Source organism: Sinohyriopsis cumingii, chromosome 6 (assembly GCF_028554795.1).
Source record: "Sinohyriopsis cumingii isolate HCF-2022 chromosome 6, ASM2855479v2, whole genome shotgun sequence".
Taxonomy (NCBI): domain Eukaryota; kingdom Metazoa; phylum Mollusca; class Bivalvia; order Unionida; family Unionidae; genus Sinohyriopsis; species Sinohyriopsis cumingii.
The window spans coordinates 68,400,455-68,418,829 of NC_142966.1; the positions used below are offsets into that span (position 1 = coordinate 68,400,455).

The 18,375-nt window shown below is 35.2% G+C and overlaps 1 protein-coding gene across 1 annotated transcript in view; it reads right to left on the reverse strand.

The window, feature by feature from the left end:
- The window catches only part of LOC149797136 (mitogen-activated protein kinase kinase kinase 4-like), a 116,956-nt gene that overhangs the window by 62,912 nt on the left and 35,669 nt on the right, over positions 1-18,375 (reverse strand). The window contains exons 9-15 of the mRNA XM_089961807.1: positions 17,007-17,090; positions 14,801-15,058; positions 14,060-14,209; positions 8,118-8,279; positions 5,689-5,822; positions 3,867-3,948; positions 1,556-1,637 (exon numbers count right to left, since the gene is read on the reverse strand). Coding sequence (XP_089817933.1) covers positions 1,556-1,637; positions 3,867-3,948; positions 5,689-5,822; positions 8,118-8,279; positions 14,060-14,209; positions 14,801-15,058; positions 17,007-17,090 — 952 coding nt within the window. The remainder of the gene's footprint in view (positions 1-1,555; positions 1,638-3,866; positions 3,949-5,688; positions 5,823-8,117; positions 8,280-14,059; positions 14,210-14,800; positions 15,059-17,006; positions 17,091-18,375) is intronic.

Below are 18,375 nucleotides of genomic sequence, written 5' to 3' on the forward strand. Positions count from 1 at the left end.
TCTCCCAATGTATCAATCAAAGAGGGAGTGCATCACCACTTTTTGAATGCCCACTGACAGAAACCTAGCTAAAAAGCCTGGTTGTGATATTGGGATCAAGGAAAACTCCAATCTGGAGATTGTTTGGATCCAATGAAATGATTTGCAACTCATTCACCCAGCAAGCAGAAGCTAAAGCTATCAAAAAGCATGGCTTGAATGCTGGCAGCTTCGGTGAGGTTCTGGTTAAAGATGCAAATTGAGTTGAGCCATGCCAATATTTAATTTCAGCAACTGGGTGAGGAATTGTGGCCTATTTAAGTCAAAACTGGCAAGCAGATCTGATAGATCATTATCATGACCATTATCTTCTTTTCCATGACACCTGAAAATTTTGGAAATCATATAGCAGTAACCTTTGATAGTAATCAAAGCCACTATTTTCTCTTCAAACAGTCAGAAAAAAAGTTAGCCAACTGTAGAAAAGATGCTGTTGGCCTTATATCAACCCCTGAACACATGATATTCTCCACAACTGAAGGTTGACATTTCTTCACAAGGCTCTCCCAACAAAAGCCTAGTGTTAAGGAGGAACTAGTTTGTGCAGTGGTGGAACACCTGTGACCTTGGTTGTCTGAGTTTGATTTAACTGGGCTTTTCCTGGAAGCATCCATCATTATACCTAGGCCCAATCATCATGATCCTGGATGAGAGAGGACAGTTGTGATTCCACCTTGTCTATCACTGGATGCCCACTTAGTGCAAAAATCCAATTGACACCAACTGATGAAGGGACCTCTTAGTGTGAAGAGTCTGGTCCCTTCTTGATGTATTGACTGCATATGTCAATAACAGGAAGATGAAAGAGTAGGAGGCTGGCTAACTGAAACCCAAAGCTACTCTGAAATCACTTGAATTGCCTATATGATTTTGCAAAAATAAGTCGATCCAGCATCAAAATGAAGTAGTCTGGACCTCAACAGGTTGATTGTCTGCAGGCGATCACATAATGATCAATTTATCACAACTCTGAAAGTCTAGTTATGAAATATTTGGATAAGGGATACATTGGATTATGATATGCCAAAACTGTCTCAAATTTCTAATTGCCTACAGACTTGAAAAATCAACAGGTTGTGTCAGAAATCAATTGGTCACTGAGCATAAACAACCACTATTTTTGGCCCCTGCATCATGGCATAATACACCTGTCTAGCACAACATCAGGAACACATGTTTCACTAATTATGATGTTGAAAAATTTGAAACAAAAAAAAATTAAAATATGATGAAACAATGATGCTTTCTTCTGAATAGGTGGAAAGAGCAATTTTGTTCTGGCCAGGATCAGATCCAAGTGATAGTGCCAAGACACATTCATACAACATATCAAATAAACTGTACATCAAACAAAATCTTTCCTCCTAACTTATTATTTAATAATACCAAAAACATCTAAACAACTCCAGTCTAGTGTGCAGTACAGAAATATAGATTAAAGATCTGCACTGAATGAAAGATACACTATTAAAGATTAAATAGGTGCATAATGTAAACTCTGAACTAAACAACTTACTTGTAGGATTCCATGATGCAGACCTCTCCACTGCATTACCAATCAGATGTGTTATCGAGTCATTTATACACTGCTGCAGATCCTGAAATATATAAAATCCAGTGAAAAATCAATGGCGGACAAGAACAAGTAACTGGTGTCTCATTATCAGTGCTGAAACAAATGCTTGAATATTCTAAGAATACTTCTTGGCAAATACTTGTAAAATATCTTCTATCTGCACATTCACTGCATCATGTACATATTTACTTGCCAGTAAGTTTGGTCCAACTGCAAATAACATAAACCCTGATCTGGTGTCACATCATACAGGGTCTATGTTGCTTGTTCAACTTATTAATCCTAAAAATTACAAGGTGCCAGATCTGGTTCTATGAAGTTAGCAGTTTCTTCAGACTTCTATGCAACTACATATAGTATATACTGAATACTTCCACTCTGATGTGTCTCGTAACTTGCACAAATTTTGTTATTGATGTACATCACCCAAATAGGTCATCTGGTGACAATGCTATATTTAAACCAGAATATCCAACTGATGGGATCCTGGCAACATTACAGTAAATTCTGTCATAGACAGGTGTACCAGTGTACCCAACTAATGGGATCATAGCAACATTCGAGTCAGTTCCGTTATGGACAGGTGTACCAGTGTACCCAACTGTTGGCATCCTGGCAACATCAGAGTCAATTCTGTCATGGACAAGTGTACCAAAAGGATCCTGGCAACATAAGAGTCAATTTTTTCATGGACACGTGTACCAGTATACCCAACTAATGGGATCCTGGCAACAACAGTCAATTATTCAATGGAAAGGTAAACCAGTGTACGAAATGATTAGATACTGGCAAGATTATGGTAAATACTGTCATGGACAGGTGAATTTGCCAAACATTTTTATGATACAAATTTAGTCAAATATCATTCGGTAAACATCTACAAGTAATACTCAGGATATTAACAGTCAATTAAGCTCCACATTCATAAATTACACACCATATGTTGGTACGTAATGCACACTCACTTTCTATACCTATTTTTCTTCTTTTCAGGGAGGCATGTGCATTTTATACTAGAAAAAAATAAAGATTATTTTCCAGGCTGATTTGCCAAGAGCATCATGTCACTTAAGCTGATACACTTGAGGTTCACTTCCTTTTAAGTACTAAATTAATTGCATTGTAACTACACTGTTCACTAGTCTTAATTAAGAAAACAAATAATGCTTACAAACATCATAGTCCTGTTCTTTGATGGCTTATGTTATTAAGCTCATTTAGTTTCATGCAAACATGTGCATTATATGAATGAACTAATTTTTTCTTACCTCATGCTATGTTGAAAATCAGGGTGTGCATAATACATCATTATGCATTATGCTCACAACAATACATTATCTAGGACCTCCCAAACTGAGATAAATCATCTTCATTAACAGACTTTCAGGATTTTCTTTTAGGGCAACTGGAAATAGTCTTGTATACATTGCTTTTTATAAAATGCTAATATAGCTAATGGGAACAAAATTTCAGGAGCTTCCTTAACCATCAACTTTTGTCTTCATCACCACAGATTAATAATACTTTCCATTCTAACTTGTCTTACTGGAAACAGACTATGATCACAATGTTCTGACTTTTCCTATTTCTCCATTTGTTGAAGATTTTATCTGTTTATAAAAAAATGGCTGACAATAAATAGTTTAGGTGACTATTAAATTTACATCACAAAGCTGTGTCTAGGAATATCATTCTCTATGCATAAAAGTGTACATAAATAACGGGTATGTAAAATATTCCAAATAGAATTGAGCAAAAAGCAACTGAAATAGATCTGTCAGTAACTGGGTGTGTTTGTGCTACTTCCCATACAGGAGTGTAAATAAGTTGCCAAAAAATGGGGAGGTAACTCTAAAAGCACCAACCGGACAAAAGCCAAATCTCATATGGGACAAAAACTCTTGTTATGATACAAAACAAATGCATGCCTAGTTTCATGAAGGTATCTCAGATGTTTCTGGAGATATTAAGAACAAGACTGAGATGGACTAGTGTGTGGATGGAACCAAATTGTAATAAAAACTGGCAAAACTCTTAAAATGCTGGCCAAACAAAGCACATTTTTTTTCTGACACAATATCTAGTTGTGATACATAAGCACACAAAGTTCCATGAAGATATCTCAAAGGGTTCAGGAGATATGAAGCAAACAAAAGTATCTGGATAGGTAAGCTGACTCCAGTATACCTGACTAAACTGTTTTGGCACTTGAAGGTGGAGGGTATAATGATGTGTATAACAGTATGATTACCTGGAATTCTTCTTCATTAAGAAGGGCCAAAATCTTTGGATCACACACAACAATAAGGAACTCCAGACCCTGGCTAGCCCATCTGGGATAACAGAAAGAAAAAAAAATCACATGGTATCTTTCTCTATGAAGCATACACTCAACAAGAACTCTATAATAATAATAATCGTAATAACAATAATAATATCAATTTTATTTAATCTTCAAAACAACACGAACACAATGCTCAAAAAATCTGATAGCCCAATGCCTTGGGCTTCTCTAATTCTAGATCAGGTCCATCCCATTTTCTAAGTGAGGTGCCAGTCAGGCTTGTCAAAAAAAAAAAATTAATTTGTCTGAGGAAACTCTGATCGCACTGATAAAATGTGTAAATGTATTTTCAAGATGTCGACATACGTGCCATATCATGGCAAAATCTAAATCAGATCCCCAATGTCCTATGTGAAATTGAGATCTGATTTTAATCAGATTGAAAAATGGGATGTGATGCTAAAAATATGATTTTGTACTTCCCAAAGCCTCTGACACGGTCATGTATTGAGAAAACACAATTTTCAGTAATCTTCATACAAAATATCACCACTTGCAGTATATAACCATCACATGTAGCATGTATAAATGGTAAACAGTAAGAGCTGATGTAAAACTATTGATTGGGCAGTTTAAATAGTGTCAATTAAAGGCAAAGAAGTCAGGTATAAACCACCATTTCATATATTACTTAAGTGTCTGATAATTTCTAGAGATGTGTTTGAAAACTGAAGTGGGTCAGTCCATGGTGTTAATTTGCATAGGTAGGATAAGAAAGTGGAAGAACCCATTATAGGTAAATCAATGAGATGCTTGATGCACGTACAAGAACAAAGGTTATTACATATTATTGCCTTGAATGAGAATGTTTAAGCCATATGTATTACATTATCAACAAGTTTGTGAACAGAAGCAAAGTTTCTTTGAAGATTTTACTGCATATATAGAACGCAAAACATGATCATTTCAGTTGTCAGAATAGTGTTCAAGTGTAATTTATTTTTAAGCTGATTTATGAAGCAATTAGCTATCAGCAAACCCCAACAAAAATAAATTTCAGAACTCTTGGTTGACGGAGTTTTACTTTGTGAAGTACACCAGTGTAGCGATGAACACTAATGACACTTGCATTCCCTTCAAACCCCTTTAAATCCTATTGAATTTATATTCAAATTGTAGCTAATGCAATGTTGTGTGACAATATTATAAAAAGGGAAATTTTGAGCAAGTGGAAAATGGAGTCCAGGCTTGTGGAATTTCAGTCAGGGCTTGTGAGTTTATTAAAGTCATCAGCCCTGGGCCTGTATCTAAAGCAAAAAATTTTTGAGCACTGACTAACCACACTTACTGGTGTCCCAATATTTGTGTCACTTCACTCATTTAACTTTGTTCTTTCACAAGGCCCTGTTTTGGCTTTCAACTCCATACCACTGCAAGCGAAAGTGGGCTGGGTGACCCTGACCAATGTCTCTTGTATCCATCAAAATGAAATACGCTTTTACGAACTTTATGCATGCTAAACTTGTGTGATTAATGAGGGAAAATTAAATCCTGTATGCTTTATGTGTTCATATCTTCACACACTGTGCAAAATTATGACATTTGGGCAATAATTTTCCAGATAATCCAGTTATCCATATGAATAATAAGTACTTTCAATCTGATCTAATATTTTTCTCTATCTCACTACAAAAAAAGATTTAAAAATTGTATTATGCCAGTCCTCTTCTGAATAATCAGATAAGAAAATAAACTTTCTGCAATGAAGCAGCACGTGGATAAATCTGACCTTGGCCGCATTCCTCTTCCTGTCTCACATTTTTCTGAGACAAACTTCATCCAATCCTTGGCAAAACTGACGAGGCCCCATCCAAGCTTTGCCTTCATCTCTCCTGATACAAGACGGGTCACTTCTCTCATGTACTGCAAGACAATTAATAGTTTATGAACTGTAACATCTGTGTTGCTACTGAATAATACACTTAAGTTTACAAGGCAGACGACTGCTAAATACAAATTCAATCATCATTTAATTTGTCGTATGTAACTTGCTCTTGCATCTGCTTAACAGTGGTGATTGTCTTATACAGCTGACTTCTCTGAGAGCAATTACTATAAAACAGCTGATAATACTTTGCAGAAAACAAAACTATAATGATGAATTTTCCCCAATTCCACAATCTGGTGGCAACTTCCTTAAAACTTTACCCTGCAAACTTCTGGTACTGCAAAACAATGCATACATTACATTTGGAAGTCCCCAAATTTGACAATTCCAACACTGTAGGATGTAAACAGCTGGACAATCTGACAAGTTTAATACTGCTCTGAAATGGAATAAGTGATGGACAGTCCACTATTATTTTAAATTTACTCATCTATCAAGAATCATCTTCTTTTATCATTTTCAAGATTTTTTATTTCTTTTTAAAACTTATTTTTCCAAAGGTACAAGATAAATCCATATTTTGATATACATACCAAGCACAGCTGATATTACCAATTATAATAAAAAGAGGATTCGCGTTAATCCGGACTCCGTTTATCTGGAAACCTCGCTAACTAGACACAATTCAACGGGAATGGAATTCCTAAAGTTAATTTGCTCCGTTAATTAAGAAATCTGTGTTCCAGATCCAGAAATCAAAATTGGGGGTGCAAAGTGTAAAATTACTATAAAACTTGTCTTGATAATCTGGAAATAATATGTCCAAAAATACGAAAATTCGAAGAATCAAATACGAAAATAGATAGTCGGATAACAGATTCACCTACGCAAACTTGGATGTGTGTCAATGTACCAATCTCTGATTGGTAAAATTTTAGTGGTATGTTAAAGTTATTAATTGATCATGTGATCATGAGTGTGGAAAAACTAAGTACTTGCAGCTGACCATATTGTAACCAGGAATTGTATAAACAATGTCTGTTTGAGCTAGTCGCTGACCAGAGTGTTAATAATTAAATAAACACAGTGGGATCAAATTGTCCACGCTTTTTGACATATGATTAATAAAATTAAGTGTGTCATTAAGCCTCTTTGTTGTTTACCAACTGTATGTAACAACCACGTTACTGATGGCTGTACAAATACAGTTGATTGATTGAAGCTGTGGACAGTATAGAACTTCATTTTAGAATAAAATGGGGATGTCAATTATCAGCTCATTAGCAGCTAAAACAGCTGTAGAATACGACTTATAAAATTGACTGCATTTTATTAGTTTACCATAACGCATTTAACTGTGAGATATCAGTTTGTATTCATTGTACTTTTTGCATATATTATGGCGACACCATCAAGCAAGTATAGATGAGTAGAGATGATGACATCATAAAATAAAAATGTGCACGATTCAATGATCCGGAAACTCATTAATCCAGATATATTCACTGGGAATGAAAGTGTCTGGATTAACGAGGCTCTTCCGTACATACTAAACTTCTGATTCAGTCAGGTTGAGTCCATACTAAATATAAAATCCTTGGCTGCTTCCTCCTGTTGTGGATTTATTTGATCCTTAGCTGCCATATATTTATAATGTAAAACATCATACTAAATATGATCACCCTCCCTCAAGCAGCACAGATACAGTTTAGACAAAAAGGATAACATGTGGGTTGCAAAGTAACGTTGACAGCTGGATGGTTGACTTGACCTATCACAACATATCTACCATGAATGCATATAACAGTTATACACACTAACTTAAGGTTAAGCTCATATGGGTTTCCCCCTCCACCTCCAGAGTTCATGTTGATGTCTTCTGATTCCACCCCTATATAAACTAGCCAAGAGTTACTAAAGACTTCTTATAATTCTCTTACCCCCCCCCCCACTCCCCACCCCAAAAAATTCCTTTGGGGTTCTTCTAGCCAAATCCTTTCCCCCTAAAGAGTGCCAATACCCAAGTCTTCAAGACCACATCACATAATCTGCTGTATAAATAGCACAAAATAAAGTCTACATTAGTTCGGTAGACATAAAAATCCCTCAAAAAGGGTATCACTGTAAGAATTCTAGTCTAACATATATCAGCAATCTTCCAAGTTAAAATGGCATCATAACTCACTCAAACAATGACCAAAATAGACAAAAATTAAACAATACCAAAGTTAATTTTTATTCATAAAATCCTCACAAATGATATCAAGCAGACAAATTTCTCCAAAAAATATGGCAGGGGCACAAAAATGACCCACAATACTCTTGCCTACCTCAAAACCAAAATTGTAGGCTTGTAACATGGTTTCCCTGTAGAGCTTTAGAATGTGGTTTTTCTCACTCTCCTCCATTTTGGCTATATCTCCACAGTTCCACTTCTCATCCACCTGTTTGATAGCAGTGGCCACTTTATCCCTTAGAGAAACGGCTGCCTCCTGAAATGGAAGACGGAGTTTAAATATTCCAAATCAGACCAAAAGGCATCTTTACAAATGGCTCTGATAGTAATCTATATTAAAACATGTCTGATTGTAATACATTCAAATTATTCTGTCAACAAAAATAAGGAAGTTAACTCAACATTGATAATATTCGTGACATTCAGTATGAAATGAAACCTGTAACAGTTAATGAAAGAATTTTTATGAAACAAGCTAAACTTAATGTGCTAAATTCTGAACCACAAACGTGCAATAGTTATTTCTGGTCGAAACCAAGGCCTAACTTATAGGTCTTTTTTCTGTCAACTATTTTATTGTTCTTCAAACAAACAAGTTTTCACTACTCAGTTTCACTCCTCAGGAACAGCATTCCAAAGAAAATGATGGAAAATTCAACGATCAATATATTTCATTATTACCTGACAAACTGGATGAGTGTGTGCAATTTGGATTTTTAATGTAGCTTGAAGAATTTTCTAGTCATATCGCTACGATGTCTGCAGTGTGGCAGCTTATAGTGATGTCTGGCACTGGGTCATCATTTGGCACACATGTAGCATCATGTCACACCCAGTCACATTATCCTGACCAGTCCTAACACTAACTTCTTAATGCCGAGCACCTAGCATGGCAGCTGCTAGTACCGTTTATATAAGTCTATGGTATGTCTTGTACAGGGCTTGAACCCACAAATTCCAGCATCCTAGGTGGACGCTTGAACCACTTAAGCTGCTGGAGTACTCAATAAATTCAATATAAAGCTAAACTTTCTGGTTAGTAGTTACTGGTACACCAATTACAAATGAACAGATCTACTTTTATTGCTGTTGCCTAACTTTATTGATAAATATAATGCTGTAAATAACACAATTTCAGCATGTTCAGCATATATATATAAGCTTCTTAACCTGTGGTCATTTTCATATGTAATGATATGTTTTTTTAAAATAGTAAAAATGAATACATTGTATTTTATGAGGAAATATGCTTTCATTTCAGCCAAATCAAATGAACAAAAGAGAGACAGGTGTTTAATGAATCTATGAACAATCATGCAAATAATATTGGGCCACAAGGTAACTAAGTTCCACAAAACTAATTGTGTCACTCTCTATAATTAAAGGCATTAGTAGTAGAAGTGGAAATAGTAGTAGCAGTGGCAAATAAATGAATGACTCATCCAACTAAAACAGCCAGGATTCAATTAACCACAAAAACCATCAATGAACGCTGAATCAAAATTTGAGAGAAAATGGGCTTGTCAAGTTAACAGCATCTTCCTTCATTACTGATTGTCAATCTCACAGGGTCTTCTTTCCTGCCAATTGAACAAGTATAAGCTGCAATAGTTATCTGTACCTTTAATATAACATTTCAGCAGTTATGACATGTGATGTCCTTATAATGGTTGCATTTCTTGTCCCTCTTCTTTTTTTCCAAATTTAACTGTAGTTTCATTAATTTCTGTTGGCATTATTTTGATGTTTTACCAAAATGTTTTTTGCTATCTATCATGTAGTAAAAACGTTATTGCACTCTAATATACTAACTTTCTGGTTAGATGGCACTCTAATATACTGACTTTCTGTTTAGATGGCACTCTAATATACTGACTTTCTGTTTAGATGGCACTCTAATATACTGACTTTCTGGTTAGATGGCACTCTAATAGATTGACTTTCTGGTTAGATGGCACTCTAATATACTGACTTTCTGGTTAGATGGCACTCTAATAGATTGACTTTCTGGTTAGATGGCACTCTAATATACTGACATACCTGCCAACCCCTGACGATGAAAAGGTGTAATCCAAGTGGACAAAAAGAGGAATCCAAGCAGAAAAAAAAGGAATCCACAAATAACATGCTAAAACTTCAATAAACAATGATTTATTTGCCCCTCTCGTCTTTTAACATCTTTTACTGCTGCAAGTTTTCATATGTAGCACTTTTAGCTTTCGAAAGCAACATATTTTCATGTTGCATTTTAAAACACTTTGTACCAGCTGAGACCATGAATGTTTTGCACACCATTAGAGCACAAAGTACTGGGTTACTGAGCCTGGATCTGAATTCACTTTTATTTTTGTTAACAATACTTAACGATCTCTCACAGTCAGAATTAGAATGGTAAAGAACCAATATTCTTTTCATAACCTGACAAAGAAGATGAAATTTATATCTTCCAGTGATTGTGTCTTTTAGCTGGGAAATAAGGTGCCACTGCAAATCAACTCTATCTGCATTAAGTATATTGTCAGGTAGAAACCCAACTTTATACTGCAGGAATTCTCCTTCCAGATGATCCAAGGTAGGCAAGGATGGTAATAGAAAGGGATATCTCTTGACAAAGAATCTAACACTTTTGAAGTTTTTTGACTGTCTTTCATTTACATCAGCAACTGAAGCATCTAAAAGCACTTCATCTCCATAGGGGAATCTCTGGAGCATGTAATCACAGGCTGTAGCATAATAATCTCTAACATTATCATAAAACACCTTCACAGCTAGAGTAGAATTGTGTTCTATGAATTCTCTTGCTTCTGCACCAACAGCAAGATCTTCATTATCTTTCTATTAAGAACTCGGTAAATAAAACCTCTGCATTTATAACATTCATGTCCGCAATTTAGTTCTGTTGTAGACAAGTTACCCAAGTATTGGAGTTCGTAAGACGAGCTAATTCGATGCGTTTGTTTTCAAGTGTTTTTCCACATAAAATTTACCACCATTACCCAATATTAAAATCGTTTCTGCACAGACTGCAATGAGCATGATGCTGCCCTAGAATACAGGGACAAGTATCCTTGCTTAAAACTGACTTGTCATACATGTAGTATATAGTACGTATATAGTACTATATAGTACATGTATGACAGGTCAACTTTAAGCAATGATAACGATCCCCTGTGCCCGAGAATGGAATGCTGTATTATGCCATTCATGTATAAAGGATTCGTCTGTTGTTTTTTTTTTGTGTCTTTTTCTGATCCACCTGTGAAATTCTTTGAAAAAATATATGTGCTCTAACACAAACATCGACTAGAATACATCTGATGACTTTTAGCGCCAAATAGTTAAATTATTTCCACACGGCCTGCAATAGACGTCACGTGATGCTGCCCTAGTGTCCTCATCTTTGGAGGATTGTTATTTTATGTTTCGTTTATTTTTGGCCTTTTTCTAATCCATCTGTGAAATTATTTGAAAGGAGATATTTTTGCTCTCATACATGCATTGACTAAAATAAATTATACTTTTTAGTGCCAAAATACCTATAGACTGGTTCTGTACTAAATATAAATTAGAAAAAAGAATCTGCAAGTAAAGATTAAAAATTAGAAAACCAGTCTGTTCTCTCCTCATTAAGCCATACAGCTGCTATAAATAGAATACAAGGTCGACAGTTTGAAAGTAGAACCAGCATGTTTCTGGGTAATAGGATAGTTGCTATAAATAGAACATAATACGGTTAGGAAAGTGCACGTACAAGAGTACTCTTATACTGTAGTTACGTAGAAGCCCTCTTTTCTAAAAATACAGTCTGTGGAATTAATGGGATGTTAATAAAAACAAGAAAACAAACAAGTGGATTTTTTTTGAAGGTGGATATACCGAAAGAGCGTAATCCATAGACGTTTATGCGTAAGGCGTAATTTAGTGAAAAAAAGCGTAATGATTACACCAAAAGCATAATGGTTGGCATGTATGTACTGACGTTCTGGTTAGAGGGCACTCTAATAGACTGACTTTCTAGTCAGATGGCTTGAAACCACAAAGATTTTCAATGGATTTTGGGAGGTCTTCAGAGCTATGCTGATAGAACTGTGCAAGTGATCAAGGAAAATTAACGAGTGAAAGCTTCTTCCTATGGTATACAGACAGAAAAGACTCCATTTTCATTGCTTTGGAATGGCTTCGTTTGAGTTGTAGTGGTGTTTATTTTTCAAATGCTAAGGTGATCTTAGAACTAATTCAAAGAAATAGAAATTTAAGATGATAAAAAATTAAAATTTACCTTAAATGCTAGCAAAGGACGCATAAAATTCACCATGAAAATTTACAAGAATTATATATTTACCATTTCTAGGTATGTATAATGTGCACTATTTATACCCATTTTTTATGTTTAAGATGGGTGTGCATTTTACAGTAGAATAAAAAAGAGACATTGTTCACATAGCCCTAAAGACCTTGTTTTCAAGAACTTTTCAAGGACTTGTTAGTTTTTCAAGGAGTAAATCCAACCTATGTCACTATCTGAAAAACATTGCTTGAAACAGCCTGTCTGTTTTCTTCCAATGAACAATATGAATGGTGTACAGTTCAAAGTCCATAATATTTCTGCTTTTAAGGCACCGTCTTCTGTTACATAATTATCAATAATACCTGAATGCAGAGCTATCACTGATGACAGCAGTGGTAGGGACATTGTTAGCCATTCACTCAATACTGTGTATATTTCCAGAGGCCTCACTTTTTAGCACACAGTAACTACACTGTTTATGAGCCTTATTTTAAAAATAAATAATGCTTACAAACCTTGCTAGTCCTGTTAATAATAACTCATTTCACTTCATATCATTATGTGGGTTTTTTGTTGTTGTTCTATGACTCAACCAAAACTATACACAAAAAACATAACTTGTTCAAATACCATGAATACTCTGAAACTGTTCAAAATGCAGCACTATAGTAACATTATACATGTCATGAATAGAAATAAAAAAGTTGAAGACTTTAGTATAAAATTTGCAATTTATTTAATTTTCTTTAGAAAATAAACTTTAGTTCTTTGGCCTTCAGTTCTTTGTTTAATTTCTCATCTATTATCACAGTATTTGATACTTCTTTGTATACAGTAATCAATGTTTCACTGCCCAGTGTAGTTATTTTTTTTTAAAGTTTTGATGTGCCAAACATAATTATGGTGCATTATCCATGTAAATTCTAGCATGGATGCTGATATATATTTCAGAGGTGTCAAGCTAGTCCATTTCAGTATATATAATGAACCTCAACTTTCACAAAGCACCTCATCTTCAGTATATATAATGGACATCAATGTTCACATAGTAGCTCATCTTCAGTATATATAATGAACCTCAACTTTCACAAAGCACCTCATCTTCAGGATATATAATGGACATCAATGTTCACATAGTAGCTCATCTTCAGTATATATAATGAACCTCAACTTTCACAAGGACCTCATCTTCAGTATATATAATGGACCTCAACTTTCACATAGTAGCTCATCTTCAGTATATATAATGAACCTCAACTTTCACAAAGCACCTCATCTTCAGGATATATACTGGACATCAACGTTCACATAGTAGCTCATCTTCAGGATATATACTGGACCTCAACTTTCACAAAGCACCTCATCTTCAGTATATATAATGGACCTCAACTTTCACATAGCTCCCCATCTTTGATCTTGAGTGAACATATTCAAATTATTAACATTGCCTGTTAAACCATCACAGCCATGTACAAGTATTACGCACCAACAAATAAGAACAGAGAAACAGACAGGCAGTATTTTATTGTAAACCCCCAAAATGTCGTGTAACATATGATCATCAGTGTGTTATACAAAATGGCTGAATGTTTTCATGACAAATGGAGCAAAACTCATCACAATTTTGAAATGTGGAATATTATCTGGAAGAACTTAGTTTTCCACCCCATTTAAAGTTGAAATCAGTGTGTGCATTATGCACACTAAAAATATGGTACAGCAAGGCCATAATAGGGTCATAAAATTACCTTGAGTTCTAACAGGGACTCTGCTATGGCTTCATGACAAGAGGTTTGTTCATTGACTAGTTCCACTGTGTTGCCCATCAAAGTCTCAAACTCTTTTCTTTGTGCTGTCAGATGAGAGGAGTGGATTACCACCAGTAACAATGCCTCCACCTGAAGAGAAATGGAGATTAACTTTATCCCACCTGTAACACCTTAAGAAACATACTCCGACTGAAACTAATTTCTAACATAGCAAAATTAGATATATACTGGTATAAGACAACAGTAGGTGACCTTAGAAATTCCCATTCCAATCATTTGTTTGCCAGTTAGATTTATTGTCACATATTAATTTCAATGGAGTCAACAATGGATTCTTATAGTCACTACTGATGGCCAAAGGATATTATTCACTTTCTGAAATAAGATGACTGTAATTTGTCTGTTTCACACAATCTACACTAAAGCATATATAGATTTGATTTGATTGGATTCTACTTGGCAAAAAAATCACAGCATCATGGGGCAAGTTAAGCATGTTGTGAGGCAAGTGAAATATTATGTTATTTGCCAAGGACTGTATGTGCACTTAAACAGAAAAATTGTGACCTTTCATGCAAATTCTTGAATAAAAACAAAGATTTTCTTTTTGTGCTTGTAAAAATTCATGTAAAACTGGATGAATAATATTAAGGACCTATGACTGAACATCACCCTGACATTTTTCCATGACTGAATAATGAATAAAATTTTCAAACTGACTGTTAGGTGTGACAGAGCAATTGCCGTCTCAGCTGTTGGTTCAACCTCGACATTATCTCCTTTCCAGTTTGGACATTCCTCATCTCCATCAGATCGTACCATAAGGAGGTATCCCTCCTCCTTCTGAATATCTGCTGTTGCCATGGTGATGTCTTCCCGCCCACAGGTGACATTTAACAGTTGAAGAATCAGCTTATTTTGGTGTGTAATCAACACTGGAATGAACATCAAGTAGCCTGCACTTACTGGTGCAATAACCTGCAAAAACGAAGTTCAAACTCTAGTCTAACATATGTTGAGATCTGTTTTAATGTAGCCAAAATGTCAAGTCATGTAGAGTAGAACTTTATTCATCGAAACCCCTTCAAGATGTACAAATATTCTGATGAAAAGGAATTTGAATAAATAAGTGTGAGCTGTCATATCTGTTATATTCTGAGAGACATACAGGTAGATCAGATCAGCCATTAAATAAATATGGATGAGTATGGTTCAGGCCTGGAAATAATAAAACTTTAGAGCTGGATTTTGAACTCAATATTTTGTGTCAGCCAATTGAAAATTAGTTTACTTTTGTAGCATCATTTTTGGCATCTCACCATTGTCAGCATCGGTTTGAGACTCAGCTCAATTAGAAAGCTTGCCAGTAGCTTCCCGTTGGTCGATGATTCTTCCCGGGTTCTTCTTCCACTATATATAATGGTAGCCATGTACAGCCTATCATGTGCTGAAAAACAGCATTAAATACCACCAAACCATGCTACTTCTGATTGACTGAAAGTAAAACTTCGATCTTAAAGTAAAGTTTAGTTTTAATATCTCCAGGCCAAATAAGTGAATTTTTACTAAACAGGTAGTAAAAAAAAGTAATAATGAGTGACATGCAAATATTTGTCTCGTAATTTTTACCATGAAGATTCTGATAATTTGGGCTGAACTATTTAAAAAATCTACAGTATAACTAATAAAAGCGCTTCAAAAGATGGAAGAAACATGGAACACCTATGATTCAGAAAAGAGAAAGATGTATCAGTATAGACGCTATATTCTGGAAGCAACATGGATGTGTCCCTGCAACAAAGATACCCTTACTCATATGATAAAAATGAACATTATTTGGGTTCAATGTGCAAGAATTCAGTTCTACATCAAACTAGTGCCATGCCTCTGTCCACTTCAGACCTGCCAACCATGACAGGTCCGTTTCAGTAAGACAGTTTATTTTTTTCTGTAAGATTGACCAGTTTTCAGTAAGGTGTAACAAAATATCAATAACTTTTATGATAAAGCTGGAAAACGTAATAAAAAGTTTGACGCATCGACGATAAACATTATGTTCAACTGAAAAGTTTGTAAAGTACGTGATGACTTTATTTACCACTAGTAAAATTGCACAAATTCAAGTTCCAAACCCTATGCAACTCTATGGCTTGTTGCTATCTCTCAACTTGACATAATTCTTGGGAATTATTTTCATTTCACATGACGATGTCAATCATATTTCCCGCCATGAGACATACACAAATTGGCACATTGTGTCTTTTTAAGCTTTTAGTCATAAGAATCTGAATACTCCCTTTTATTCTTCTGTGTTAATTATTAACACTTTTCTAAAAGCTTATTTTCCCTTCTGTCTTTTAAACATGCATTGCTTTCTGGATGCCATTTTTTAAAATTCTATAATCAACAGTGTTATCATGCAGACGTTTCGCATGAATGAATAGGTGCAGTTTAAAGTGTCTGGGGTGCTGCTATAAAGTTAGTCTGGTTTCCTGACTAATTTCACTAATTCTAAGATGAAACCCAGATCCAAATAAAACACGGATGAACCAATTATCTGGATTTTTTGGCAATGATCATTTTTCCATAATTTTTTCTAGTATGCCATAAGTCTGTATTTTAAGGGTAATTTTTGTAAAGCTTATGGCAAAATGGTAAGAGTTGGCAGGTCTGCCATTTTTGTCACAAAATTGAGCATAAACAAAATTAATAACAGCTGGAGCAACAGGAAGTGACAGGACAAAATGGGTTGGACAGATGGACACTGATAACACCAAATGTTCCTTCCAAGGAGTGAGAAGACATAAAAAGAATTTGGAACAACTAAGATCTGCACAAAGAAAGCTGAAAAAAATGTATGAACCAATTGTAGATCCTACATGCATCACATGGAATAATAAGCATTGATAAATCAAGAAGAACATACCCTAACATGTTTTGTCTCGTGCAGTTTCTGCAATAGCTGTGGCATATCTACAGCAATATTGAAATCAGCTGCAATTTCCAGATCCTGCAAATTAAAAAAAGACCATGTAATTTTCATCAGGTAAATTGTAATAATTTGAAATTCTGAAGAGAAAATTTTTGAAACTAAAGCAAATGACAGAAGTCAAAAAGATTTTGATATATGATGCATATACAAAACCATATGGGGTCCCTGGCAGCCAACGGTTTTAAAGTGCTCGCCTTTACTGATCACTGCCATCCACCTCTTTCTGTGTGGGCTCGAGTCTCAAGCTCAGGCAATGTGGGCATATAAGAAAGCTTGTCAGTAGCTTCCCAATGTTAGAGTTTTAACCAGGCTTTTGCCACGTTTTTCTTCCAGCCAAATATACTGGCCATCAAGTATAGCCTACCATCCAATGAAAAATGGCATTAAACTCAAAACAACAATACAATTAGAAATATAACAATTTTAAGGAAAACTAGACAAGTCTGAACAGTCCTTACTACTTCAATGTTGGCTAAAATCGATAATAAACAAGAAATTAAATACACAACTGACAAAAAAAATTATAAAGCAAACATTATCCTGATAAATAATAGTCAGCCAAATACAAAGCAACACAAGTCATGTCATACTGATATGATATTCTAACAAAATTGTAATATTAGATGAAACCGACAGTGATCGGTTGGTTCAACATAAAACTCATTTTCAACTTATCTGGTTCCAGACATCTAATTGAGATCGATGTAGCAGAAAACCATCATTTCTTCAAAGTTAATCCAAACAAAGCTACGTCGAAATTTGCCAGAGGAAATCTAAATTCTGGACCTATCTTTTCTAGAACCAATGATTCTGTAATTTTGAAATTTTTTGCTCTCTTGCTAAAACATTACTTTCTTTGATAGTTTTTAATCATTGCTCATTTTAGTAGCACAGTTCTTTACTTAGTCTAGGATAAATGACACCTACACCATTGTCCAAGGAACAACAGTACTGCCCCAAAACACCACGGACTCTTGCTACAGCATACAAGGGTACTGCCCAAGTAGACATGATGTCATTGCTATGGCATGGAACAAAGATACTGCTCCATGACATAAGCACATTAGGTACTTAGAAGGACATGGTGCAAAAGTACTGCTCAGGGAACATAAGGTCCTTGTTAGGGCATGGAACAAGACTACAGCTTCTGCAGTGGTGCACATTCAGCATGGGCCTATGCCCCAAAACCATAATCCCATATGCTCCCCTTGGATGTGCTTTTGGCAGGAAAAATTTGAAAATACTAGTGATTGTCCATCCATATCTCTGTTGGTACTAACAATAGCTAAAGTCATGAATGGCA